Source organism: Manacus vitellinus, unplaced genomic scaffold, assembly GCF_001715985.3.
Source record: "Manacus vitellinus isolate BGI_N305 unplaced genomic scaffold, ASM171598v3 scaffold_3_pilon, whole genome shotgun sequence".
Lineage (NCBI taxonomy): Eukaryota > Metazoa > Chordata > Aves > Passeriformes > Pipridae > Manacus > Manacus vitellinus.
In genome coordinates, this window is record NW_021940535.1 from 6007168 (window position 1) to 6034133 (window position 26966).

Here is a 26966-nt window from a genome sequence, read left to right on the forward strand (position 1 = left end):
AGAACACACTATTTTCTTTTTTTATACTGTTGAAAAAGGCAAACTGAAATATGTATGTAAACCATCAAGCTTCAATGGATATCTGGAGCCAGGAGACATGTTTAAAAAAGTTTGATTTGCATTTATGCTGTACTGTACTACAAGTTGCTGCCTGTTTAGTTTTCCTGTGGTGGCAGCAAATCAAAGCCTTATGGAACAGAGATCTTACTTGTTTCCTGTAAATATCAGTGGATGACTGAAAGAAAGTACCAGCAAAACTTGGGAGCTATTAACAAAAAGATCTTTCCTTTGCTGCATAAAAAAAAAATAAGAGAGAGAACCAAAAGTATTATATACATATGAAATTGAACGGTATGTGGTATTACAAAAAAAAAATAAGACAGGCAGGAAAAATTCCAGCTTTCTGGTTTTCTTGCTTTATCTACTTTATACTTTGAGGCATTTTCTTACGAGCTTTGCTAGAGAATAAATGCACACTCTGTGTTACAGATCTGACTTTATGTGTGATGCTGCATATTCAGAATAGGCAGAATCTAATATACTTTTAGGTGTATTTTGGCACTCAGGGTTAAGAGAGAAACTTCTGATCTCAGCACATCCTGAGCTGTTACAGAGTTGTCTTGCTGACTCTAATGGCTTCATAAAACATCACTTTACGGGAAATCAAGAAGACACATTTCTCTGTACTGTGAAAACTGCAGCTATTCTCACAACATTCATAAAACATTACAGCTACATCTTTCCTTGTCAAACACAACTCTTAGTACCAATTCCATGTAAAACAACTCTTAGCCTTAAAGGTTGTTGTGATTCTTCTGTGTATACGGAACAAAAACCATTTCAGAAACAAAACCAAAAAAAAGTCTCTCTCTCTTCAGGATTTTTATTTTCCTGATGTTGCAAGTGCACCCAGAGCTCTTGCTAGCACCTGACCACTGCCCCTGCTGTTGGGGCATGCTGAGGTGTGTGCTTAAGGAATTTGACTGAACTCATTTGCATGCTAAATGTTAATTGAGTCAAGGTTAATTATAAATCAAGGCCTAAGAAGGAAATTTTTGTAATAGTCTGTACCAGAAGTTTCATGGTGGTTCGAGATGCCCTTTACACAATCCTAAGAACTGCAAATAGAGTTTGAAGAGCTACTATCATCAACTGAAGAAGAGAAAGCTAATGTGACTCTTCCCTCTGTCCGTTCTCAACCAACCAATCTCAACTCAGCCAAGTCTGACAAAGAAGGAAAGCTACTGAGTGTCTGCTCATTGTGGTGAGATGAGTTTAAAAGAGGAAAGAGCCAAAGCCAAGTGTCTTTTCCATCGGGATGGGCACATGTAGGACTCAGCTCTTACTGTTCCCACATGCAGTTCTGGCCCACTGATGAACAAGCCAGCGTAATCATATCTCCAAGGCAGCCACAGCACAGCTCCCCTCTGCCCAGCCAGCCATTCCCAGACCCAGCAAGGAGCTGAGAGTGCCCTGGGGGTGGGGAGATGATGGGTAGAGGGTGAGGTTGAGAAACACTGGAGAAACAATCAGATGAATTTCATATGGGACTGCAGATTATTGGTTGGATGAATATAGAAGAAATTAAAGGGCTGGAAGAAATTAATATGGGGACATAGGTCTCAGTATAAGAAACCTGGGATTTATCAGTTTCAACAGGGTAAAACATCTTGCCTTTTATATTTAATACTAACGTATTTCTGTATTATAATTGAAATTGTAGTGCTCAAAAGTGATACCCAGTTTTCTAAAAGAAAAAAATATTCATGAGGTTTCACGAATGAACAACTCATTAATCCAGACTTAGATGTGTAGTTATGAGCCACATGTACAAAACATCAGAACAGATATGCTATGTGTGAGGTTGTGGCACAGGGTTTGCTGTTGCTGCTTCTTACTGGGCATTTGCTAAAACTAGAAGTGGCATCCCTGAGGTGTAGGATATTGTTTCATTGGTCAACAGCTCTGTGCTGGCTTGTGTGTCACTGTGTGTTATACTTGCATGTTAAAGCTGTTTCCTTCTGGACTTTGCTCTTTCCATACCAGCTACAAACTAGGCTCTGCCACACAACTTCTCTTAAGCCTTTCCATTCAAACATTGGCTCTGCATCCCAAATTTTTTATATTTTCAAAGAAGAGGGAACCTTACAGTCATCCAGAAATGTTTCTGTGTATAAGAACTGTTTGGTGAGTGCATTGGAATGATCATCCCATTCTACCATCAGAAAATTCCCTGCCTTGTACAAAACAAATTGTTAAAAAAATTGGTTATTCTTTGTAAATGACCTGAATTTCCCCCGAATTTTAACTATGCAGTTTCTGAGTCCTATGTAGTACTCCTCTGCAGCATAACCTTGTCTGTTATGTTCTTATCTTCATCTTTACTACCACATTACCATGAGCAGTAACCAAATGCAAAAGGTAAACACAGCTCCTTCTCTGAGATCCAGCATCTACGTGTAAGCTCAGATGGAGCAGGTTGGGACAGACAGGGGAGCACAAGGGCACAATGGAACAATAGTGGCCAGAGCAATGATTTCAGCATCCCACAGCTGTCCCACCCACTGCAAGGTTTTTCTCGAGGGGGGAATGATGACAAAAGAGAGATTTGAAGGAAGACAATGAGAGAGTTTTGCAGATGTTTACAGGGAGCTGCTCCTATATGTGAGGAGCAGCATGGAAGAAAGCACAAAGGTGCTTGTGTGACAACATTAGCAACTGGGTGACAGAGCTGGCATTGCTCACAGCAGCACGGAGCCTGGATTTGATATCACAAGGCTTATTTGAGAGGATGGTCAAACTCTACTAAAATCACTCTTTCTAAAAAGAATTATTTGGTACACATCAAATATGCATCACCTCTGCTACATTTCACTTCAGCTGTATTTTCATCACCGCTGCTGCCACTGTTTATTAGAATAACCCCTGTGTGATGAACTTACTGCTTCTCAGTAAATGTCTGCTTGCCTTTGCTTTTCTTGGAAAGGGGATGCAAAAACTCGCTATGGACATCAACAATGTGCTTCAAGTGTTCCCAAACTTCTTTACACAATCCTACCACTCAGTAGCAATTTACTTTTTGCCTTCAGAATTCATCTTTGCTTGTGGGTTCCAGCATTTTAATATCAAAAAGTCAAAGCATCAACTTACATTGGAAATAGTTTGGTTTTCAGAGTCATCCATGATCAATCAGAGTCCCTGGTGGGCTGGTCTATGCTTGTTAACGAATTAAAAACCCCAAAACAGCACTAAAATGGCGTTATTTGCATACAAATGTTGTATACTGATAGATATCATAGAATCATAGAATCAGCCGGCTTGGAAAGGACCTCCAAGAGCATCAAGTCCAATCCTTGATCCACTACCGCTGTGGTTGCTAGGCCATGGCACTAAGTGCCACATCCAGTCTTATCTTAAAAACCTCCAGGGATGGAGAATTCACCACCTCCCTGGGCAGCCCATTCCAATGTCTGATTACCCTCTCTGTAAAGAATTTCGTCTTGATATCCAACCTAAACCTCCCCTGGCAGAGCTTAAGACCATGCCCTCTTGTCTTACTGATAGTTGCCTGGGAGGAGAGACCAACCCTCACCTGGCTACAACCTCCTTTCAGGGAGTTGTAGAGAGTGATGAGGTCTCCCCTGAGCCTCCTCTTCTCCAGGCTGAACAACCCCAGCTCCCTCAGCCTCTCCTCATAGGACTTGTGCTCAAGTCCCTTCACCAGCCTTGTTGCTCTTCTCTGGACCCACTCCAGCACCTCGATATCCTTCCTGAACTGAGGGGCCCAGAGCTGGACACAGTACTTCAGGTGTGGCCTCACCAGCACTCAGTACAGGGGAATAATCACTTCCCTAGTCCTGCTGGCCACAGGATCTTCCCTGTTCCTGATACAGGCCAGGATGCCACTGGCCTTCTTGGCCACCTGGGCACACTGCTGGCTCATGTTCACCTGCCTTCAGTCCAAACTCCCAGATCCCTTTCTGCCTGGCTGCTCTCCAGCCACTCTGTGCCCAGCCTGTAGCGCTGCAGGGGGTTGTTGTGGTCAAAGTGCAGGACCCGGAACCTGGCCTTGTTGAACTTCATCCTGTTGGAATCAGCCCAACTCTCCAGTCTGTCCAGGTCCCTCTGCAGAGCCTTCCTGCCTTCCAGCTGATTGACACTCCCCCCCAGCTTGGTGTCATCTGCAAATTTGCTAATGGTACACTCAATCCCCTCATCCAGATCATCAATAAAGATATTAAACAGAACTGGGCCCAACACTGATCCCTGGAGGACACCACTAATGACCGGCCACCAACTGGATGCAGCACCGTTCACCACCACTCTCTGGGCCCAGCCCTCCAGCAAGTTCCTAACCCAGCACAGAGTGTCCCTGTCCAAGCCATGGGCTGCCAGCTTTGTCAGGAGAATGCCATGGAAGACAGTGTCAAAGGCTTTGCAACAATGTGGTGTTCTGGGGCTCGAAATCACCTTGCTAAATTACATTCTGCTACAATGCTGAGTAAGGGAGATGCTTCAGGCACGTCCATCATATTTGTGCCAGATATATTCCTTTTCATAAAGTATGTTCTGTGAACAACAAAATGGATTCTGCTGGATCAGTAGTGCTGTTTGAACTTGCTAAACTGCAGCGAAGACAAAAGATAATGCAATTTATTTGCTGCAACAATGTCTTTGCAGCAGTTGGCTCACTTAGTGGGTGATGACTATAAGGATTTATTTTTTACATTTCCTTTTTGCTTCTCACCAGTAGAAAAAATTGAAGGCAAAACTTTTAACATTACAAGATAGCAATGACTGTGAATATTTCAAAAGTATATCAGTGCTGACCTTCATCCTTTACACAAAAAGCACCATATTGGTCATTCTCAAAGGGATCGGTTTCAATTTTAACATCAATGGCTTTCACGCTCTGCTGTTTGCTGCCCGTCTTTCTGCATATAATTGTCCTAAAATAAAGAAGAAGAAGAAAAAAATAATCAGAAATCTTCTGGAGTTGTACATGCAGATGAAATTTGAAGATTTTTTATCAGAGTAGTCAGGCTTTAGCCTCATCTTAACTGTTTCATAGATGGCACGTAAGAGATTAGTGTGGGAAGATCTATGGAAGAAGCCAGGAGAGAAATAGAAATAATTAAAAAAATGTTTGCTGTAGGTCACTTCAAGGCAAAGGAAGCAATAAGGAATGTTTATCTTATTATATACTGTAACACTTCTAAATATCAGACCTAGACCCAGAGTATTTAAGGCCATATTCTTCTCTCACATTTCAGCAGTACACATTCCCACCAATAACACCTGGATAGAAATGAATGGAAAACTCAAGATTATAATCTGAAAGACTATAAATCATTAGCATTTTACATTAAAGAATGATTAGGCTGCATATTTAACCGCTCAAAGGCTAACACAGGCAAGCTCAGAAAATTCGTCTTGGGGTCTTGGAAATAAAACTGAGGGTTTTTTAATAGTGATTTCACACATTTGTGTAAACTCCATTTCTTCTGGTTTGGTACTCAGCAGTAACTAATCCATCCTACTGCCCCTCATAGGCTTGAAAAGTTTTAAGTCTGTATTTGGTTTTACGGCCCTGTAGATGCTGAACATGAAGCAAGAGTTTATTAATTATCTCTCTTCTCTCAGCTGTGCTGGCTGCTTAAAACTAACAAATAGAAGAGAGTTTGTTGTAGAAAACACTGGTTTTACTGTTACATTAAAGGTTACAAAGGCTGGGAAAGTGAATTCAGCCCAAATTTTTGCAGCTGGATATTAATGGTGAGGGGTTTATATTTTTGTGCACAGCAGGCTTGTAGAAGTGTTGCACAGTCAGCTATTCTAGCGAGAGCCAGACGAAAATGCCTTCCACAGAGGAATCCTTCCAGCCAAGGAAATGCATCGTTTCGTATTGTGCAATTGTTGAACTAATGTGTCGTCAGTCCTGCACTGAATTTGAGGAATAAAAAATACGATAAAGTAAAATAAAATAAAATAAAATACCCATTCACTGAGCATGGAAAAGATCCAATGGTAACCCAATATCTGATCATGCACTTAAATATATTTAACAATTGAATTACATGTTGCTCTGGAAAGCAACATGACATCATTTCCTGCTGAAAGCCCCTTTACGATTCCAAATCAAATGTTTCTTTTGTAAGGAAAACTCCACTTGATTTTTTGGGGAATCACTTGAAGTGAATATTGTCCATACAAGTTTTAAATCAAGTTATCTTAGAATTTAATGCATTTAAAGTCCAAGACCTCTTAGTCAGTAATTAGGCACCGAGACAGAAATGACTTGATCTGCCAAGCTGAGTTGAGATGACTGGAAGAATCAATTAGAAAATTTCTGTATGTATTCACATATTGTTCCATCAGGTCTTACGAGGTCTAAGTGAAGGAGACAGTTATGCCTTCCTTCAAAAAGTGCCTTATCAACCTTAATCTTTTCAATAATTACTTGCTTAGGTCCCTGGATCACTTAGGCCTTGCAGCACCAAGTAGACAGTGATATGTCTGTAAAGAAACATGCTTTTTGTCTGCAGTTGTGTACTTTAGGCTTCAGGATCTCTCAGTCTCTCTCTCAAAAAAAAAAAAACTCAAAAAAACCCAAACCAAAATAAAAAAACCCCAAACAAACAAAAAACACCCCCAACAAACCAAACCAATTTTGAAGACTGTTGCCATCATAAAATTCTGGTCTCTGAAAATCAAGCCACATCCATTTCTATGTTCTGTCAAGAAATAAAGTTCCTGACAGTTGGAAGAATTTTTTTAAAATCTTACCTTGACATTTCTGATTTCTAAATCCAGTTACTATATTTATATATTTAGCTTCTGCCCAAGCACTGTAATTTTTTATCAGTTCTTCAACAAGCTAAAATGTTGTCCATGCGTGTCACATCCCTGGTGTAATCAAGTAATCCAAAACAGGATACTTGGCTCACTTGTAAGATTGTGATTTAAAGAGCAAGTTTTTCTCACCTCTTTTTACAAGTTTGTAGTTGACAGATTAGCTTAGTTAGTTGATTAGCTAATTCATTTAAGAACATTTCTCAGCTGCTATCCAATCTGACTTACAAAGGTGTACCTTGCATATAGTTTCAACATTATAAATAAAGAAAGGCTTTAAACTATATTAAGATTTTTACAAGAATTTCTCACTAAATTTTTTCCTACATGAAGTTGAAAAATTGCTCTTCCTGTTTATTTCTTTTTTTTTTTTTTTTCTACAGCAGACTAGACCCTGATTAATCTGCTACTTAGGAGTTTAGTTTGGATGGTTGTCATGTTAAATTTGAACTGATTAAAACTGCAAACTTTCTAAACCAATTCTTCTGAAATGAAAGAAATCTTGTCTTGTACTCAAGACAGTGCCGGGTTAATGATTGGACTTGATTATCTCAGATATTTTTTCACACCATAATGATTCTAAAAAACTGAAGGAAAAAAATCTATGTCATATCTCTCATTCCACCTTCTCTGTCAGTAGTTTCCTACCACAAGCTCCGTCCTGCAAGCAAACATCTTCAGTAAGGTATTATTATGGCTACTGAACTTCAAGAGTGCTCAGCATTTCTTAGTAGTGGGTCTAATGATCAGACCTGCAACGCCCTTGGCATAGAAATAGTCTCTTTGCAGTTGGTAGGACTTCAGGTATGACTAAAAATATGCAATAATAGTCTCTTTTCTCTGAGTTCTTGAGGGTTTCCCTAAATCCTAAAGTGCTAGCTTTTAATCTGTAATTACAGTTTAAATATACAGGTACACTTTTGTCTCCATTCTAAAAGGTAGAGTTTGATGCTCTTAACTTCACTTTTCATGACTGAAAAATGGCTATCAATTCAGACTTAAACATATTTTAAAATTTCTTCAGCAGCAGCATTGCCGTGCTGAAATAAAGAACAAAAAATTGTACAGTTTTCCTAGTCTTTTCGGCACCTTTGCTGAGAGGTTGTGTTTCTTTACTGTTTTGAATTTGTGCACTGGGGCATACATCAAGGCTGAGAGAATGACACTTTACACTTTTTTAGGGGATACATTCACCTACAAAGCTATTCGTGTAGGGAACTTTAATTCTATTTATTGCTACTTTCATGTATTAATTGAACTCAAGCGGACTTTCTCATTACTCAGCATACAATGTCATCTGATGCTCAGAGAAATGTAATTTCCTGATTTTGTACCCTATAGTTAAGAAATAGATTAAATTTTGTCGCTCCTTCTGTGGAGATCTCTTGTGAAGGTAGAACATGCTCAGAAGAAACATACTGATTCAAACTGCAGATCATTCATAATAATCTTCTGTGATACACATCTGCTTGAAACATTCATGTGTCCCTGAAAACTATCCTTACATGGCCATGAACTCACAATCTCAGCATAAAAATCAATCAATCAATCAATCACACACACTATCTCTATAGACCGTGTAAGTACCATATACTATTCAGTAAGGTAAAAATGTACTTGGGAAAGGAGAGAGTTTTAGTGGTATTAACAGCAGTCCCTGCTCTCTGATGGAAAGTGGGAAGGTGCTTGATGGTGTCTCCTTTGTTTCCTAGACAAACTACAGAGAACCTTCTCAACCTGCCACTACCCAGCCTAGAAGGACAACTGGTTTCATGGTTTTCCTCTCAATAGAGAAAACCAGAGACTGGAGACTCTGCACTGTGTTGAACCTCAGCTTAATTCCTGCTGTACAACACATTCATCCAAGTAAGAACAATTAACAGTCCTTCTTTTGTACCTACCTTGAAAAAAAAGATCAGAGGTTGGCCAAGCTGCTCATTGTTTTCCTGTGCCATGACTCAGATACTGCAGTTATCATGTGCACACATGAGGAGAAAATCTAACCTGCAGCACAATAAAGGATGAACCAGACTTCCCATAAGCCTTCTGCTTACTCTTGTGCTGCTTAAATTTTTTCTAATGTATTATGTGACCAATGAGTAACTGGTATATTTTGCTCTTCTCCTAATTCCTCTGTTCAAAGAAGAAAACAGCAGAAAAACTGGCATGAATAGTATTTATTTCACAATATGCCATGATATGCCATTATATAATATGTACTAATAAATATGCCATGATGATATGCTTGAACTGTAGTAAAGATACCTAATTTAGTATATTGTATGTATGTCTAATAAAGGTATTTTTAATAGACACATAGTATTTTTATATAAATTTTGTTTGTAGTAGTATCCACAGCTACTTCATTTCTAAGATAATTACAAGGCAATACTTGAAAATTTTTCAGTAAGCCCAAGTTAAAACATATGGAGTTAACAGCTGAGTTTATATGACAAAGCGTGATCCATCAGCACAGAAACCAGTAGGTGGGACTGGGATTTTTTGTAGTCACTACTTTATCTGCCAGTTGATTGTAAGTTTTGTAGTCTTAGTCAATAAATTCACTGAACTGAGTCAGAATGGTCTTATGACATTTATTCATAGTAGTATGAGCTTGCATATGAATATATTCATGCAGAAGAACATCACCAATGTGTTAGCTGAAGCACTGTGGAGGTCTGGTTCACAGCATACTATAACTATAACAAACCTTCCCCTAATTAGAAAGTTAATAACTTCATCACTTTTCTTAATTAAGATAAATTTTTTGCATCTGCTAATTTTTTTCACAGGTCAGCTTTACCGTTTGTGTTTCAGTAACGAGGTAAGAGAAAAAAAACCAAAACCAAACAGTAGTATGGAAGCCAGACCAGGGGATTTTTATTCTTAGTCTTTCCGTTCTGTAGTTTGGGAAACTGCAAATTAGAAAGCTGGCTCTGATGAGGAATAATATATATATGACATGTTCACGATTACCAAAGGGAAGAAAATTTCCCTGAAAAGTCGTGAAGGGGAGCACAGGTGGGCTTTGGAAAGTCCATTGACTGGGAACTATAGAGGCTAATTTTGGCTGGATGGGATCCAAAGAAAGCAGCTGCTAAGTGTGACATGAAGAGACATTCCAACAGTAATACTGCCACTGGAAATGTCAAAAGGAGGTCTTACCAAGGCAGAACCAATATCCTTTAGATTCTTAAAAATATACACCAAAATGCAGCCTTTTGTGCTTAAAATTGTACATATGACTACTGAAATAGTGAGGTCTCTGTTCATTAAATAAATATGGCCCATTCATGCAGATTTTTATACTGTAGCCTAGTATGAAAGATTTTATATAGCCATTTTACTCTAATATCACTAGGTACATATAATTTGAGCATTCTTAGTGCATGAAAAGGAGACTCATGTTTCTTCCTGGCCTGGACTAGTTGGATGCTCAAAGACACATCACTAGAAAATTGGTTTTACCCAATTTCATTTTATGGGTTTCAGTTTAATCCATGGCTTTCATAACAGATGTTACTGATTAGTTATCAAAAGGTTTAAAAATACAATAATATTTTCTGAATGCTATTAATTTATAAAGAAGCTCAATTCTCAAAGAAAAAGCTTTCAGATAGGACAAAGCATTACAGAAATTCTAAAAAAAAAAAGGCAAAATGGGTGAACTTCTTTTGAAAATTAGAAAATCAATCTCATTAGAACTACCTGACAAGTTAAAACCCTGGTATTAGCTACTCTTGTGCATTTGCAAAGAGTAAGTATATCCCCTTTCTGATTTCATTTTGCTCAGATAAACTGATGACCTTTAATCACATTTGATAAGAGAGAGGCTTTTTTTGGGCTAATGCTAGTCTGAGTTCAGACCTGAGGTTGGATGCCGAGAATTACGCTGCACTATTGGAGGTAGTGTCTCACTGGTGCCTGATTCAAGCCCTTCAGTATTGCCCCCTCTCTCTTGGATGTCTTTTAGGAGGACTGCATTTATTTTTCTCACAAATTTTATGTGAGTTATTTTATTTTACAACAGCCTCACTGCAGTCCTGTGTTCTGTGACTACACTCAGCTCTTTCTCCTACTCTGCCTTTTCCAGATGAATTGCTAGTTAAAGGCAAAAATTCCTATCAGTTTTCACACCATACTTTTGCATTGCACTCCATTTCTGTTACTCCATCTCTGAAGTCAAGCTTACCTTCCTGCTCAATATTGTGGTTTTCCTTGATCTTAAGAATGATTTCTAACCTTCTGGTATTAATTAATTTCACAAGTGAACCCCTACATTTTGTGTCAAAGTTTGCTAAACTTTTGCTAAATCCCTCAGAGTTTGTTGAAAAAAAACCCTCCCAGTAAAAACACAATTTCAGGGTGCAAGTTACATGTGAGTAAATAGCAACTCCGAGGATTATGATGCTACAGTTTAGCAGATGGGGATTTGGGTGCTTGTCCTAGAAAATACATCAAAAATATATACTTTCTTTTTTTATTATGTTTTTCCTCAAAAAGTACATTTTCTAAAAAATTCTTCAATTGTTGGGCTGTGTGTATTCCAAGAACTGTGGCTTTGCCCATGCTGTCTTCCCAGGATGTGCTAAGAAAAGACCTGCTTCCCACCTCCCTAAGCAGATGCAAAGTGGCTCATGTCCACATTGCTCGGTGACATCATTCCTTGGAGTAAACTGGCCAAGTCCAGACCTTAAATTCAAGTCTCTTGACTGAACTTTATGTAGAAATCCCTTTTCCTGAAATACAATTACTTTGTATAAGACTTTCTGAGATGGCTGACAAGAAACAACAAGAAGACAAAGTCATCTTCTAGCGGAGTGTGACACCAGCCAAGAGCTGTGGGACCGAAGGTTGTGACATGAAGGCATTTTGGAGTACAAGACCTCCTCAGACAGTTTCATAAGCAACTTTAGCATTTTGAATTAGGCCGTGTCCTGTCAGCTATGTCTGGATTTTTCTGTTGAAGGGAATTACTTGACCTGCCTCAAACACATCTGGGAGCAAATTCATGTGTGTTATCATCAGACAGCAGAGCACAGCCTTGAAATAAAACAGAGAGCTTGCCAAATTGATGTATCACTAGGACTGCTTCTCTGCAAATAAGCCACTGGGGCTGTTTTAGCATATACACTGGAACGAATTTCAAGGGACCCACAAGTCCAAGGGTTTACACACACGGATGAGAGGACTGGCAAGGTCAGCAAGTAACCCTTTCTTTCATTCCCTGGATATTGCTTTTTCTCTTTCCCAAGAAATGTGCTTTTATTACCCTACTGTCAGGTGCTGGGCAAGTCCTGTGCAGTAGGCAGAAAAAGAAGGAGGTAGTCTTGTGAAATGCCATTTCTGAGTGTTATTATTACATTTCGCACTGGTGTCATCTGCAATGAGGGCCCTGTTGTGTTTAACACTGTAGAAGCATTCAATACGAGTCAGGGCAAACTCCAAAGAGCTAACAAAAGGAAGGAAAAATAGAGATGAAGTAATTTTCCTAGCAGCAAACATCTGGTCTGTGGTCAGCCAAGAAAAGAACTCCAGCCTTCTGACTTCCACAGCAAAGCTTATTCTAGCTGATTCTGCTTGCTCACTCCAGAGTTATCCCCTCTAAAATAAATCCCCCAGGGACTGGGTAGGAACCAGCCCAGGGCAATTTCATGCAAGGGAACAGGTTGACAGCCCTGCAGGAGGTCTATCATAGAACTGAAATTCTATGCAGAGATTCAAAGCTGTCATAGAGGGGATACATGGCTTCATTCTCTTGTAGGCAAATAAGGAACAGGATAGGGAACAGGACAGCTTCAGCTTTTCAGTCCTAGAAAAGCAATGGAAATGAGTAAATTTGCTATGAATATATTAATACAAGCTGTTGAGGATGTTTAACAATTTCTAAAATAAATAGCTGCTTTCTAATTTTCTGTGCACAGGGTTGATCATAAGACCAATCGTGTCGTGCTCACTTTCCAAATTTCAAAAACCCCACAAAAGAATATAAGACCCTACAAGACACACTGCCCAAGTTTTCCAATATGACATCTAAATTCAAAAGATAGCAGTGAGAGCTGTTCAGAGAACTCTGCCACCTTTTTTCCATTTATATTTTGGCAGATTACTTGATGGTTTTACTGACTCACTTGTCTGACATGCAAGTAAGTCATAAGAGTGTCATTTTTAGTATAAATAGCTATTAGGGCTCATCTGACAAATGAGACTTGCCTAACGACATTTCATTTCCTGAAATGCAACAATGTGTAATAATAATAAGTTACACATGTCAGGACTGACTTGTAAACGACTTACTTCTGGGCTGCTGGAAGAAGTTACCTCTGACAACTTTGTCAATGGCTCTTCTCAATAAGTTCCCAAGTCCTTGGACCTGCCAGTGACTTGTCTGTGCAAAGAGCCCTGAGCTCTGAATTGGGTTGGTATGAACAACTGAAAGTGGAAGACAAAACATCCCCTTATGCCTGTGAAAGAGGTTCTGTCTCAGGCTGCTCAAACCACAAAACCACCCAGTTTATTGTGTCTCTGGATTTGCTGGCAAGGATCTATTTGTTTAAGCAATTTCCATTCTACATCAGTTGAAATGAATCATATTTGTCAAGACCTGCTGCTTGGGGTAGCCTAGTTTGCAGGGACTGAAGTGGGTTAGAGAGTGCAACACAAGCACTCAGAAGATAGGTGGATATCTTCTTCCACGAGCATCAGTCTCTGCAGAACAATGTTTTTAACACCCTAACATAGCTGGTGGTCCACCCTGTTCACTTCTGACTTAAAATAGACCAGATGTGAGCACATCTACCTGCACGGCTGAGGAGGGAACAGTCCCTTCAGTGGGTCAGTAAGAAGTAGCTTGGAGTGAGCTGGGTGGCCACAAGAGAACAGAAGGTGTTCCATTATAATCTTGAAAACTTCTTGTACTTACATATGGATCCACATTTACACACAAGTCATCAGAAATTAATTTGACAGTCAGCCAAACTGGACTGGTTCTTTAGACCAAATTCTCATCTTTTCCCATATAAAATGTATAGCCCAGAGAGTAGGAAATATAAACATGCTCACACTGACTCAGTGATGTGCCTAAGTCATAAGAGAAAAAACTCCCACAGGTTTCCAGGCCTTGATTTGGCCATAAAAATAATAGTAAGGACACAACAACCAACAGTGATGGATATATTTGCTTGGAGTGGGATTGCGATTATTCCCTAAAACCATAAAATAGCCATCAGAAGTGAACAAATCACTGACTTGTACAAAATGTGAAAAATGGATCTAGCAGGGAAAAAGTCTTTATGTGTCTGCTAGAGCTCCTGTTCAGTTTTAAGTCTAAGTGGTGAAAGGAGGGCAGAAGCATGTAAGAAAATCTGTAACACTACAATGACTTCACTCACATAATTTGTTTGTGTTTACTTCTACTGCCAATGTTTAATCCATTTTTCCTCGGGAGAAAGATTGGGATACATTCCAGGCACCAAATAAACAAACCAAACTTCATTCTTTCTGAAATAGGGAACTTCTTTTATCATATTCCCTCCTATTCATCTCCTTTCTGATGCACACAGTCCAAAAGGATATGGGAGAATATTAGACTAAAGCTCTGTGATCTGCACTGGATGCCAGTCAGCTGCTGGCAGGATTCCAAGATTTTTAATCCAACCTATAAAGTCCTGGACAGTTGTGGCCCTGGCAAACGGGGGGAGGTCACTTCTCATTCAAAGATGTGGAGGTCCATCTAGATAAATAACACAAGGCATGCCCAATGAAGAGTCCTTTATTTTGAAAATAATTTCCCCTACTTCTCTAACCTCTGGGCATGCTGTGAAGCCCACTTTCCCCTCTCTGTGTTAAATCAGAGTGTGGATTGAGGCTTTTCTGTATATCAGCTATCCTCTATTCTTGCTGTCATGTTTCCATTTATCAAGTAAATGCCAGAAGTATTGAATAGGTAAATTTTTAAAACTAAATAATTTTGTAAAATATTTTGAGTTCTTAATAGCTTTTTCATTTGTTTTATCATTCTTGAGCCACTTTTTTAAGACTCTTTAATACCTTTCCTAAGATGCAGTAACAACAATACATATAAATTTTCCAAAGGAGGCTTTTACACTGACCTATTTGTATATGTTTTTTCTTCATATTCTCCATCCCGTCCCATAAGTACTCTAGCAACTTCTTTGTTTGCTTGTTTGTTTGTCTGTTTTTACTACAGCTGCAGTCTGACAGTGGTTTTCTTTGTGCTGTCCATAGTGATGTCCTCACATCTTTGGTGGACTGACAGAGGTAAATCAGAACCCTATTTTCAAGTAGATTGCATGTTTCCCCTGTATGTATTATCATTGAACTCCATTTGGAATAATTTTACCTGTTCACCTAAATCCCTCTATAAATCTCTATATTCAACTTGAACTTGTTCAACTTGAACAACTTTGTCCCATTTGCATACTTTGCACTCGATGGCTCGTTTCTTTCTCCAGAGCTGCATTAACTATCAATGAAACCAGTATAGCCTTTTTAGGCATTATACAGTTTCTACTTTTCCCCAGAGTCAAAAATATCCAGTTCAATGAACCAAGTAACATACTTGCTGGTGCTTGCCCAGCCATGGGTAAAATAGCCCCAGAGTATAAAATTCCAGCTCCACAGAACTTCTCTCTGGTGAAGCTCTCCAGTGAAGGTCAGATGTGGTGAATGCACAGCAGTGGTGTGCTGATGTGCCCCCACAATGATCTTTCTGATAAATAGTTTAGAGATTTCCATACTAAGGACAGCTTACTGGAGGAATGTGTATGGCAAGTTGGAAGGGATGAAAAATCTTCCTTTCCTTCCCATTAGTATGATGTGTTTTTATCACTGTACACAGTTTTGATATTGAGGATATTCAGGGGTAGGTCCACAGCTCGTCTATTAATAGTTGTGACTCCTGTGCCTGCAGTAATTAATTCAGGATCTCACTGGACTAACTAGTGGTATTGCTTAGATAAAAAAAGGGCTAGTTGTCTCCTACTTGTCATCATTCCTTGCTTCCAGAATACAGAAGTTACATAAAAGACCCTGCCTACAACTTTGCCATGAACTTCTTAGAGTTATATAGTTTTCCTGGGTCTTTAGCCTGTGTAACATGTCAGCAACTGTCTTAAGAAAAAAATGTTTAGGGTTTAGATCACTGTCTTATATACTGAGAGATTTCTGGATTTTTATTTTTTTTTTTTTAAGACCAAAATTACATACAAATTTTCAAATGATTTTTCACCTGGGAAAAATGAGAATCACTGAAAATAGTTGCTTTTGCTTGAAATGGTTTAAGTACCGCCTTTCATTTAGTAGCAGCAATTTTTTGTCCTTTGGGAATTTTATCGCTAAAAATACAGAAACGCCGATGCTTGCTTAAGTGACTGATAACTGTCACAAAATCCAATAACACGCTAAAGTTTGGGAACTTGGAAACAGTATTTTGATAAAACAAAACTTCATCACCATTGAACATTGACAATAGATTAGATATACTCCTGGGAATATATCTACCTTTTCCTGTATGGTCCCAGCTTCAGGGACATGAGACATTCATGCCATGATTTGATCCCTTTGGCAACTATGAAGCCTGCCTACCTGTTCCTGAGGCATGCTGTGAAGACTTTAATTTTGGAACAGACTGGACAGTTAGGATGTAAGTGCTTGGCCCAGTGCGTGGCATATAGCCAGTTCAGTGCAAGACTGGAATGAGATAGGTTGAGTTTGGGAAGCCCTTATCAGCCACAGCAGAGTGGCACTGTGTCAGGGCCATACTGCTTCTGGCATGTAGCTGCACCTGTGTGGACATATGTTCTCAAAATTTTGAATTCCACTGATAGTAGTTGGGACCTCTGGAGTGCTTGTGAAGGCTGACTGTAGCCTCGTGAAACTATGATCAACAGAGGGAAGTGGTTTCCACCACAGGACACCTCTACATTCCTCTTTTAAATTGGTTCATGGAGGGGGCTGTGTCAGGCCATCACACCTTGCAACATTATCTGTAATGCGAGGCAAAGTTCAGCCTAGTGCTAAGCCACCTGAGCTACCCAAGTCCCCTGAGCTGCCTCAAACACATTGAGGGACAGCATCAGTTCCCTGGTGGGCTCTCTCAACAAACTGTATACCACACGAGCGTTATCATATCTAAAGCTGTATCTATTTGAACGTGCCTATTGTCTGTTCAGGCATAGGTCGATACCTAAGACAGATACATGATTTCCATGAGAAGTTCAACTTGCTGAGCTTCTTAAACAGTGGAGAATAACAGAGTCAGTGGGAGCACTGACACTAACTGCAGCACTGTGCCCTCAACCTGCAAGCTTATTCAGGGCTCAGCATGCCACTACAGGCCAAGAAAACAGGAACCACAGTGATGTAATTCAGAAGGAAAGAAGAGGAAATTGCTTCAAATCTGTGAAATATATAATCTGAGACTGATGAAGATTTGTGTGCTTGCAACATTAGCCGTAAAAAATTAATTCTTGGGGGGACAGCAGCATATTTCACTATATGTCATGGTGCTTGAATTGTGGCCAGTTTTTTGGTTATATTCTTAGTCAAGGAGGAAAAACTTGTCATTCATACTTCTCAGAAAGTGTTATGCTGTTGTCCTTACCCGGCAGAGCCACTGGCGAGCCATCCTGTGGTGCAGCCAGCAAAAGAACAGTCCAGAACAGCCCTTTTCAGTTCTTCTGCAGTTGCTAAGCGAGCGCTCAGGTCAACACAAGCTTTCTCAGCTTCAGCTAAATCCAGACCCTGAGAGTTGTTCTTGGACTCAAGTGCAAACACTTTCCCTGCAACACCAAGAAAGGACATGCCATTCGTCATGGAATTATGCTCAATACATATTCAACAGAAATACTGCAAATTATCACCGAATAAAGTCTCCATGCTTTTACTAAGTTTATTTTAATGGGCAACCTACCTTTTGAAATGGGTAATTTTATCAAGACTGTAAGTATCTTTGTATTAGCTTTTCTTTTAATTTTGTTCAACAACAGAAAACCAAGTGTGGCTAAGCCCCTACTGATTCCTAGCTCATAGGAGAAGCTTGTCTTGCTCTGTAGGTGTGTGCTTAAGATCTGGAGAAAGAAAGCATGACACTCTCTCATATGCACATATATAGTCAAAGTCAGAACATCTCTTGTAGGCTACTAACACTGGAATTCATTGCTAAACATTTTACAGTTACTTTATAACAGCTACACCTATAAAGTAAGCACATTCTTAAGAGCTAGTATTGCAACCCAGTCTCCCATGTAGAAATAGATTTATATTTATACTTTCTCTAAAATCAAAATTATATCAGTATATGACAACTTGAGTCTAAATACAAACTACTTTTTTATTATGTCTTTTTAAAAAGACAGATAAAATTTTTTCTTAATGGAAGGCTTTTTTTTTTTTAATTAGCATGAGAACATGTTTAGCATAACAATTTTTTGGTGTTATCTATATATTCGGTTTGGTTTATTTTAATTTTATTTATCTAACACCATGAAAGCTGTATGGGTGAAAGTTAGAGGTTTTGGCAACTGGGAACAAGGCAATTGTGTTTTTGGCAATGACACTTGAGCAGTTACTGGGTTATGGAATAAACGTATTAGCTGGGTGTCTCCAGAAAAAGAAATAAACACTGAGGCAGTTTACAGTGCTGACAGTAGAGTTGCCATACCTATCTTCTTTCTGATGATATATAAATCAGAATAACTTCTAAATTGCAAAGATATGGATTGAATTTGCTTGTAGGTGCAGGAAGAAAATTTTTAAGCACTGCTCATTCAGTAAATGCCTGGAAACACTTACTTATGTCTCATTTCCAAAGTGGATTAGCGGTAGTGATTATAGGAATGCATAGCTTCCAGCACATACTGAGTGTTCACTATGTAGTTAGCTTTACACTCACAGGATGTATTGACCAATATTAGGAATCCTTCAGACTGATTCTGCCTGATTCTGCACCAAGTGCCACCCCCACCACATATTATTTTAATAAATTGATAAATCTAAGTCTAATCCTAAATACAGGGAACTTACACAGGGTAGGTCTGTCCCTGAGAGCTTTCTGTTCTCACCTGTGCACAGCTGAACCCACTAGAAGAATAATAGTCTTACATCAAAAAATGCAAGGTTTCTCTCAAGTAAACATGGGTTTTGTGTTTACATCAGTTAGCAAGTGCAGATGGGTACTGACGAAAATTCCTGCTTTGATGGGAATTCTACATGTGCACAGTAAGAAATCATTCCGACTTGGACAGATGGCAATTTAAATAGGTAGGGCAAACAGCTATGAGAAGGAATAGAAATTCAGAGTTCCCAGAGTGATTTTCTCAGGCAGTTAACAGTAGTTGACCAAGGAATACAACCAGAAGCCCAGATCAGTATCCTAACCAGTAGACTACATTGTCTCTTGATTCTCAACTGCAATCAATATCATGAACTGTAATCAGAATAGGGGAATTTACACAAAGTAGTGAAAGAAGCAAGCCTCTACATTCCTAAGTACACAAACATCAGGTTTCTTTGCAAAATATCCCAAATAATGCCCATGACACTAATGTCACAGCTCCTGTTTCTAAAGCCATGAACAGACTAGTGAAGTATGCACGGCCGAGGGAGAGAGATAGTATAAGCAGAAAGATGATCGTTTTAAACAACCATTCCAAAGTTGCAAAACAGCTTTGTTCCTAAAGGAAATCAAATGTAATCAAATGTAATGCTTTGCTGAGGCTTTGTCCCAGATAAAAAATTCTACATTCTAAAAACATCCACATTCTACATTTCACCGCTTGACCGTCAGGATTGAGATGTGTCATCAAAGACATATAGGGTAAATTTGCATAGTATCTGATATAAATTATCAATGTTAGTTTGACATGGTAGTTCCATTCAGATACAATCAGAAGAAATTGAGTTAATAATTTAGTCTTTTCACTAATAAGCAACAATTACATTTTTAGAGGAGTTTAGATATCCAAGGCAGAGGCTGAGACAGCTTTCCCTAACTGCTTTTATGTGTTTACTAGTGCTTACTACTAACAAACTACTTATTAGAACCTATGAAGATGCTGATTCAAAACAGAGTCTTGTCATTTGTAAAGCTATCTAATATGTTTAAATTCTATACACAAGTGGATTTTAGGGTAAGCTAGGAAAGATGTGCTGGTTGGGAAAATTACAGTGAGCTGCTTTATAGGAAATTCTGGTCAGCCAGAAGCCTGACCCTCTTAACAGATCAAACTGTAAATCTTCTCCAAAGTTTTAGAAGTTCTATGGCCATCTGCCCAATTTTAAAGATTTGTCCTCTGGTTTTGTCTAATTTCTCACCTAGAAAATATCATGGGATGTAAGGTTCACTTATCAGATGCTTGACCAATGGAATAGCTGGATCCTCAATATCCTGAGATGTATAACACTACTGAGGGGCACTCACAGGAAAAATATACAGGAGACATGCTAGCATGGTAACAGGAAAAATACAAAAGTGCATCAAAACAGGAAGTCCTCTTAAATAAAAAAGACTGCAACACTAAATTGAATTCTGCACCTTATAGTGTCATGGTTAACATGTGGTATCATTTTCAATCTAAGGGAATCTAAGGATTCTGTTTAATTATTTGTAACATTTTTATCTCTGCTAGTTTTAATGAAAAGTTTTTTAGAAAAGGTTTGTCTCACATACATGATGAAATTACAGTAATTTTTTCCATTGGGATAGTTGAAATCAGTTTTCTCTCTGGGATAGTATCAAGAGAGGTGTTGTCATTCTGTTTTAAATATGAGACTGCTCTATATTTTCATAAGACAGAGGATCAAGGATCATATCTACATGAAGAATGTAATATGCCTTTGGTTGTGGCACCTCTGAACAGCCACCATGTCTGAGTTTCCTCTCAACTCTCTTCCTTCATTTTTGACTGGTAACCTTTGTTTCCCATAATGTTTTCACCTCCACAGGTGGGGTAGAAAGTTGTTACAAAAACTCCATGTACTTTTCTGAAGCCTTTCTAAACAAAGCAAGTCCCTATGGTTTAAAGATCAAGATAAAATCCACAAAGTAGTATTTCTCAGGAGGCTGAATGAACATGTTGAGTTTAGCATGTTCAGAATGAAAAATATCCTTGTCACAGTAAGGTTTTTTCAGATTCCCATCTGAAACCAGTGAAAAAGTTTTTAATGTCACTGATAAGACAGAAATAATAAGACATAATTCTTCCAACTGCTAATTATCAGCTGGATTCATAGTTCTGATGGAAAGCTCACATTTGAAATCAGAGAGTCTCTCTTTAGTGACTAGCCTGTATTATATTGCTAGCCTCCACCATTATCTGATCATTATTATTATAGAATTTGATTATATTTTGATATATTGATAATATTTTAATTAATTTTTGCACTAAAACCTTGTAAACAAGAAATAGATTAATATAGTTTTTACTTAAGAGTAGCCCAATATACTCTGACTGAAAATATAGATCTCAGGGCTTTTAGAAGCATTTTTATCACCTTGTTAAATTCCTGCATAACTAGACTGTAGATTTCCCCCAGTAATTCCACCATCAAGTCCAAAAATTCATGGTTGAACTAGAGCATGTCTTTTCAACATGCATCTAGTCATGATTCAATGCCTCCAAGTAACGGAGAATTTACAGCACACTTTATAGTAAACTGTTCCAATGGTTCATTACTCTCACTCCACCTTATTTCCAGCTCCAAATTTTGCTAAACTCAGCTTCTAACAACTGATCCTTATTATTTTTTCGAGATTAAAGAGCCATCTGCGATCAAATGTATGGAAGTCTAAAAACAAAACCCTTCAAAGATAAAACCAGCCCAAAACCTTCATATTTTGTGGAATGTCAGTGGATTTAGCAGAATTCTCTTGGTTATCAAGAAGAGAGTTTGTCTAATCTATACATATTCTATGTAACGGACACAACAAGAAGTTCTTTTGAGGTGCACAGGCACAGCTCAAAGCCCACTGAAATGAATTCAAATTTCTCCATGTGTTCAGCAGGATTTGCATTATGCTTGAAGAAGGAACATAAAATTGCATAGCCAAATACACTCTGAAGTAAGAATGTCTCGCACAAATAATATAATATGAAAACACTTTAAAAGGTGTGCCCAGTGTGCTAATCTCATGGAATGACACTTCCTAGTTAAAAAGATAAAAACTAATCAGTTTCAACAAAATAAATGGGGTGACAGATGTGCAAATGTGGAGTCTAATACATTTTTACTTGAATGTTGAAAACTTCAAATTAGGTAAAGAGAGCAGAGGAAGGGAAGGACACTTCTGTACCTCAAGAGCAATTTAGTTTCCATTTCTATGGGTGTGTGTAACAATGGCCTTGATTGTAACAGAAAGGGTGAAGGATTCAGTACAGAGATTTGGTTAGCTGCCACTTCTACTTAGTGTTCATGACTGTGGAGTTTATTTCTGTGAGAAACTAAAGTGAATGATGTCTTCTTAAATTCAAAAAATATTACATCATCAAAAAACCAGCAAAATCAAGAGGCCACCTTTGTGTTCCTCCTCAGCTAAACTCAGTTGGAGCCTAAATTTTGATTTTACTACACAGTTTAGAATCAAATAGTTGGAATTTTTGTGGAAGAATCTGCGTTGTTTTGAAAGCAGAAGCCTGAGATGCTTAGACACTGAAATGCATAGACACCTGCTACTCAAATGGGAGCATCTAGAGAGAACAGAAGAGAAAAAACATGCTTTTTTTTCCTTTGCTTGAAAAAAGGACACAAAACAAGACAAAGGAAGGACTATAGTAGCGTTTTTTTTTTTCCTGCTTCGGACATCAACAGTTTCTAGTCAGAAGTATGTATCTCAGATCCTCACCTGTTTGTTCCTAGCTTTCTGCATTCTGGATCTTTTCCCTTGCGACCTCTGCAGTCACTATAGTGTGAACACTACCAGATGACTGACTTGACCAATAGGGTTTTCATGTAATCCAAATTTAGCCAACAGATCAACTCCACTTTGGAACAACTAATAAAGTTTTGAAATTAGCACATTTTTTCAATTCAGGAGTGTCTTGGTAGGGTAGATGAATTGCCATCATCCTCTCCTGGCATTCTCTGTCTCAGAGCAAGTACTCTTCAGAAAACTATGGTTCATATGTGTGCATACTTTAGCAGCCATAAAAAGACAAAATAGGGAGGAAAAAAAAGCAGAGGCAACTCCTGTGCAGGACGCAGGAAGTCACATCCTTGTTCTCCTAGTCCAGCACAAATTCAAAGAAATGTTAACCCCTTGAACTGGTACCATTGAGAACTACCACAATAACCCATATTATTCTCCAGTAACCACACTAACGGTAGTGGCACTCCATGGTCCATCAGGACAGGAACAAGCCCTCAGGGAGCCTTCTGTCCATCTGACCTGGACCTGAACAGCTATGAGCAAGCACATTTCAATTGTAAAAAAAAGCTACAAAGTGAAACAAAGCTATATTTTATGTCGGCATTTATTTCAGTCTTTCTGGAGCCTATCTGTGCTACAGCAATGTGTGCCGTGGTAAATACTGGTCAAAAGAGATCAATTAAGCTTTGGGGCTTTACACCTTCACCAGACCTCAATGGCCTCTAGTTTTATTGCCTGCTCTCTGTCATTATTTGTGTGAGAGATAATAAAGCAAAAGTCTTCCTTAGGGAAATATATTGTAATCAGTTTCAGAGGTTTGACTATAACAGGGGTCAGTTTGAATTTCACAGTTTTTTTACAAGGCAAATTCAAAATCCCTTCAGTGGTTTGCAAAACATTCAGGTACCTTTAGTTAAAAATAACAAATACACAAGCGCATATGTGTCACCCAGAATGGTCCTTTGGCACTTAAGTGACATTTGTGTGTATTAGAGACTAGCACAATTGCATTTACCCTACAATTTAACAAATGAGAAAGTGGTTTCTGTCTGTGTCAGGCCAGAATCTGTTAGAAAAGAAAGTAATAATCCTGTTTTCATCCTCTCAGATCTTCTTAAACACATAGGCATAAATTTTAAAGTCCACATACATTGTTTTCTTCTGTTTTACTGTATAATAACCCAGATGGCTTATAGGACAGTGTTACAGTTATTTGCTTGAATATTAATACCAGGAAAACCCACTGAAGATCAAGTTAAGAACAGACTTACGTATTTTTCACAATGCTACTCAGAATTTAAATAAAAACGGAAACAACAGTATTATAATAATGCATGACAACTGTAATGTACTTTAGATATTCTACCCTTTAATTCTTAAAAATGCTTTACCATGTGTGAAGTAAATTTGACAAACTGTTGAATGATCTTTAAAATCTGTCATGAACTCTGCCTTAAAATGATCTCCAACATTTTTTCTCCTTTCTCTTTTAGAGGACACCTGTTTTTCTTTTAGATGATGACATTAGTTCTACAGAAATAATAAATTGAAGGGTGCTCCTGAAAAAACAAGGGGATTTTTCAGGTGAAGCACTGTTAGCAACAGAAATTATTATTCCTGTCCTCTCTGCTTGAGTTCTATGGAGAACTCTTTTTCATGGATATGCTTTCCCCCTCTTCCTTCATTTCAGAGGTATTTTGCTAGGGAAGGAGTATATCCTAAAACAGAATTGCAGTTTTGCCTATTGCAATGCAGTGCAGTTTCCTGATGTATTTCTCTCTTTTTTTTTTATGCTTAATGAAAAGTAATTTTCTTCAAACTTACAAGACAGAGTTCTGTTGTATAAATGGTATTTTACACAAAACGGTGGAAAGTACAGGCAAGATTAATTTTCTCCCTTTCCTTTGCCATATTTTGTCACCAACTGAAATAAATTTAAGTTAAACAGGAAAAATACTCTGAGAACAAACAAAAAGAGGTTTTTGTTGCCTTACAATGTTTAAGATCTGTTCTCTGGAATAACGCAGCAAACATCAATGGTAAAGGATTAGTGTATTGAAATAAAAAAATCCTGAGATCAGGCATAAATCTATCACAGCTGTGAAAGTGGAAAAATGTGGCCACTCAGCATTGCTCTCCCAGGAAAAGACACAGTGGTTTCAAAAATAAATCGTGTTTTTGCTAAGGCAAGGTGGTCATCATTATCACAGGCTGAATCATCAAAAGGGCAAAGGCTACTGGAAACTTTCAAGGGATGCAGCTATGCAGGATTACCAGCAGTGAGTAAAAAGTCCCGTTTCAGAGTAACCGGCACCTGGTGCTTCAGCCAAATTCATGTCCTGAGCACATCCCTCAGCAGTGAAGTGCAGATGAAACTCATGTGCAGAAAGGCAAGTAGTCATCTTCAGCGTGTGTGGCACTGAACAGAAAATGTTATGAAAGTTTTTCACTTTTTGTTTTCCCTTCCTCAAGAGCCTGCCCCAATAAATTGACATTGCAGGGCATCTGAAGTGGGCAGATGAGGAAGTTCTTTGGAGAAAAGACGTCTCCTAAAACATAGTTGAGTCTTCTTAGTCGTGTTCTGGCTTTGTTTTATTATTCTTATTTCCTCTGGAAAAGTTCACTATCCTGTCATTTTGTTGTAATAAAATAATTTCACCCTTCTGAGATCTTATTTCCTTTCTCTGCTTAACCCCAGGATTTTTGTAGAGTCTCAAAAACCTCTGAATCAGAAGTTTCCTAACCCAAACTGGGGAGTGCATTTAAGCTTCTTATTAAAAAAAAAAAAGTTTTTGGTTTGTTTGTTTTTTTTTTTTTTGCAATAACACATTTCAACATACAGCTCTCATTCCAGCCATAGCAACCCAGCCCAAACTGAATGGGAGACTCACCATCAGCCTGAACAGAGATGATCTGAAGAATGAAGAAGACAGATCCCACACCCTGGAGAAAGGTGAGAGAGGGTCTCTGAGAGCCTAGAGCCATTGCCCTGTTTGCAAAGCCCTCAGCCGCAGGAGGTTGGCTGCCGAGGCGTTTTCTCTCTCCTCCTCTGCACTCTCTCAGCGGGGTCTGCGGTGATGATTTCAAGGAGCACTTTCCCTCGGCAGGATCCTGCGTCTTGGGCTTGCACTGAAGGCGGGAGGGGTGGAAAAAGAAAGAGGGAGGGAGAGAGGAATCCTTGGCTTGGCTAGTGTGAAGGGGAGGGGAAGGTGGGGGGGAGATGTCCAGCCAGCTGGGACTGGGGAGAGGCTTTATCCAGTCCCGACTGCAGGGCAGTGCACACGGAGAGCCGGTGTGAAAAGTCACATTATCCTGCCGGTAAATACCTAATGGATCACGGTGGAAGAAATGTAAAAGCCGGGAGGGAGAGAAAAGGGGGGGAAAGGACAAGCGACGAGGAGAAGAAACCCCTGGATGAGAGGAGAAGGGCAGCTAGGTAGCTGGCACTGGCACGTGGTGAGTTTGTGGGCTTAGCTGTGCATCTCCAGAGGGACGCCTGCAGACGTGGGGAGTGTTTTCCTCTCTCCAACGTGAAATCAGCCAGCAGTGCCTTGCTGAGGTCAGTGGCTGCTGCAGCGAGAGTGATGGTCTTCAGGTGAAGGCTGAGGAAAAGTGCCAAATGGCATGGGACTCTGCCGGCCAAGCCTCCCTGAAGATCAGCATCAGGATGGGTTAATCTTGCTACTTCAGATTCCAGCTTCGGGACAGGCATGAGGAACTGAAGGTTGAAGCAGGGATCTGTCAGCTAGTCTTCTCCAGCACTCCTGGTCCAGATGAATGGTGCTGGTCAGCTTGGAACACTCTGAAAGCAGCTGATGAAGGGAATTTCCAGTTCCCACTAGCACTTACAGCACTGACATCTGTCCCTTACACTCATTCGACTTATATCTGTCCCAACACAAGTCAAAAGAATTCCCCACAATAAGAGGAAACATACTGGTGTTGATGCCAGGATTTATTTCGCTAAATATATAAACGGAATAGTTTTGTGTTGCTGTTGGAACTCAGTAGGGCTCAGAAATGTTGTTTTCATATTCCCATCCTATTTTGCTTTTATTTCAGCTTCTTAAAATTTTTCCCTTAGAAATTCGAAGCTGGGCAAAAATGCTCAGTCTGGCTAGAGACTGAGCCACCAGGAACAGAGGCCGTGGTGTCCTACAAGGCAAGGTGCTGGCAGGCAGTTGTAGGCATCTTCTGAGAATGGTGAACCTGCTTAATGTTGTTTTCT

The 26966-nt window shown here is 39.1% G+C and overlaps 1 protein-coding gene across 1 annotated transcript in view; it reads right to left on the bottom strand.

Annotated features, from left to right (window-relative positions):
- SUSD5 (sushi domain containing 5) overlaps nt 1-25738 on the bottom strand; it is a 39759-nt gene extending 14021 nt beyond the window's left edge. The window contains exons 1-3 of the mRNA XM_008925132.2: nt 25630-25738; nt 17477-17654; nt 4831-4949 (exon numbers count right to left, since the gene is read on the bottom strand). Of these exons, the coding sequence (XP_008923380.2) occupies nt 4831-4949; nt 17477-17654; nt 25630-25723 (391 nt within the window). The 5' untranslated portion in view covers nt 25724-25738. The remainder of the gene's footprint in view (nt 1-4830; nt 4950-17476; nt 17655-25629) is intronic.
- Nucleotides 25739-26966: the final 1228 nt, after the last annotated feature.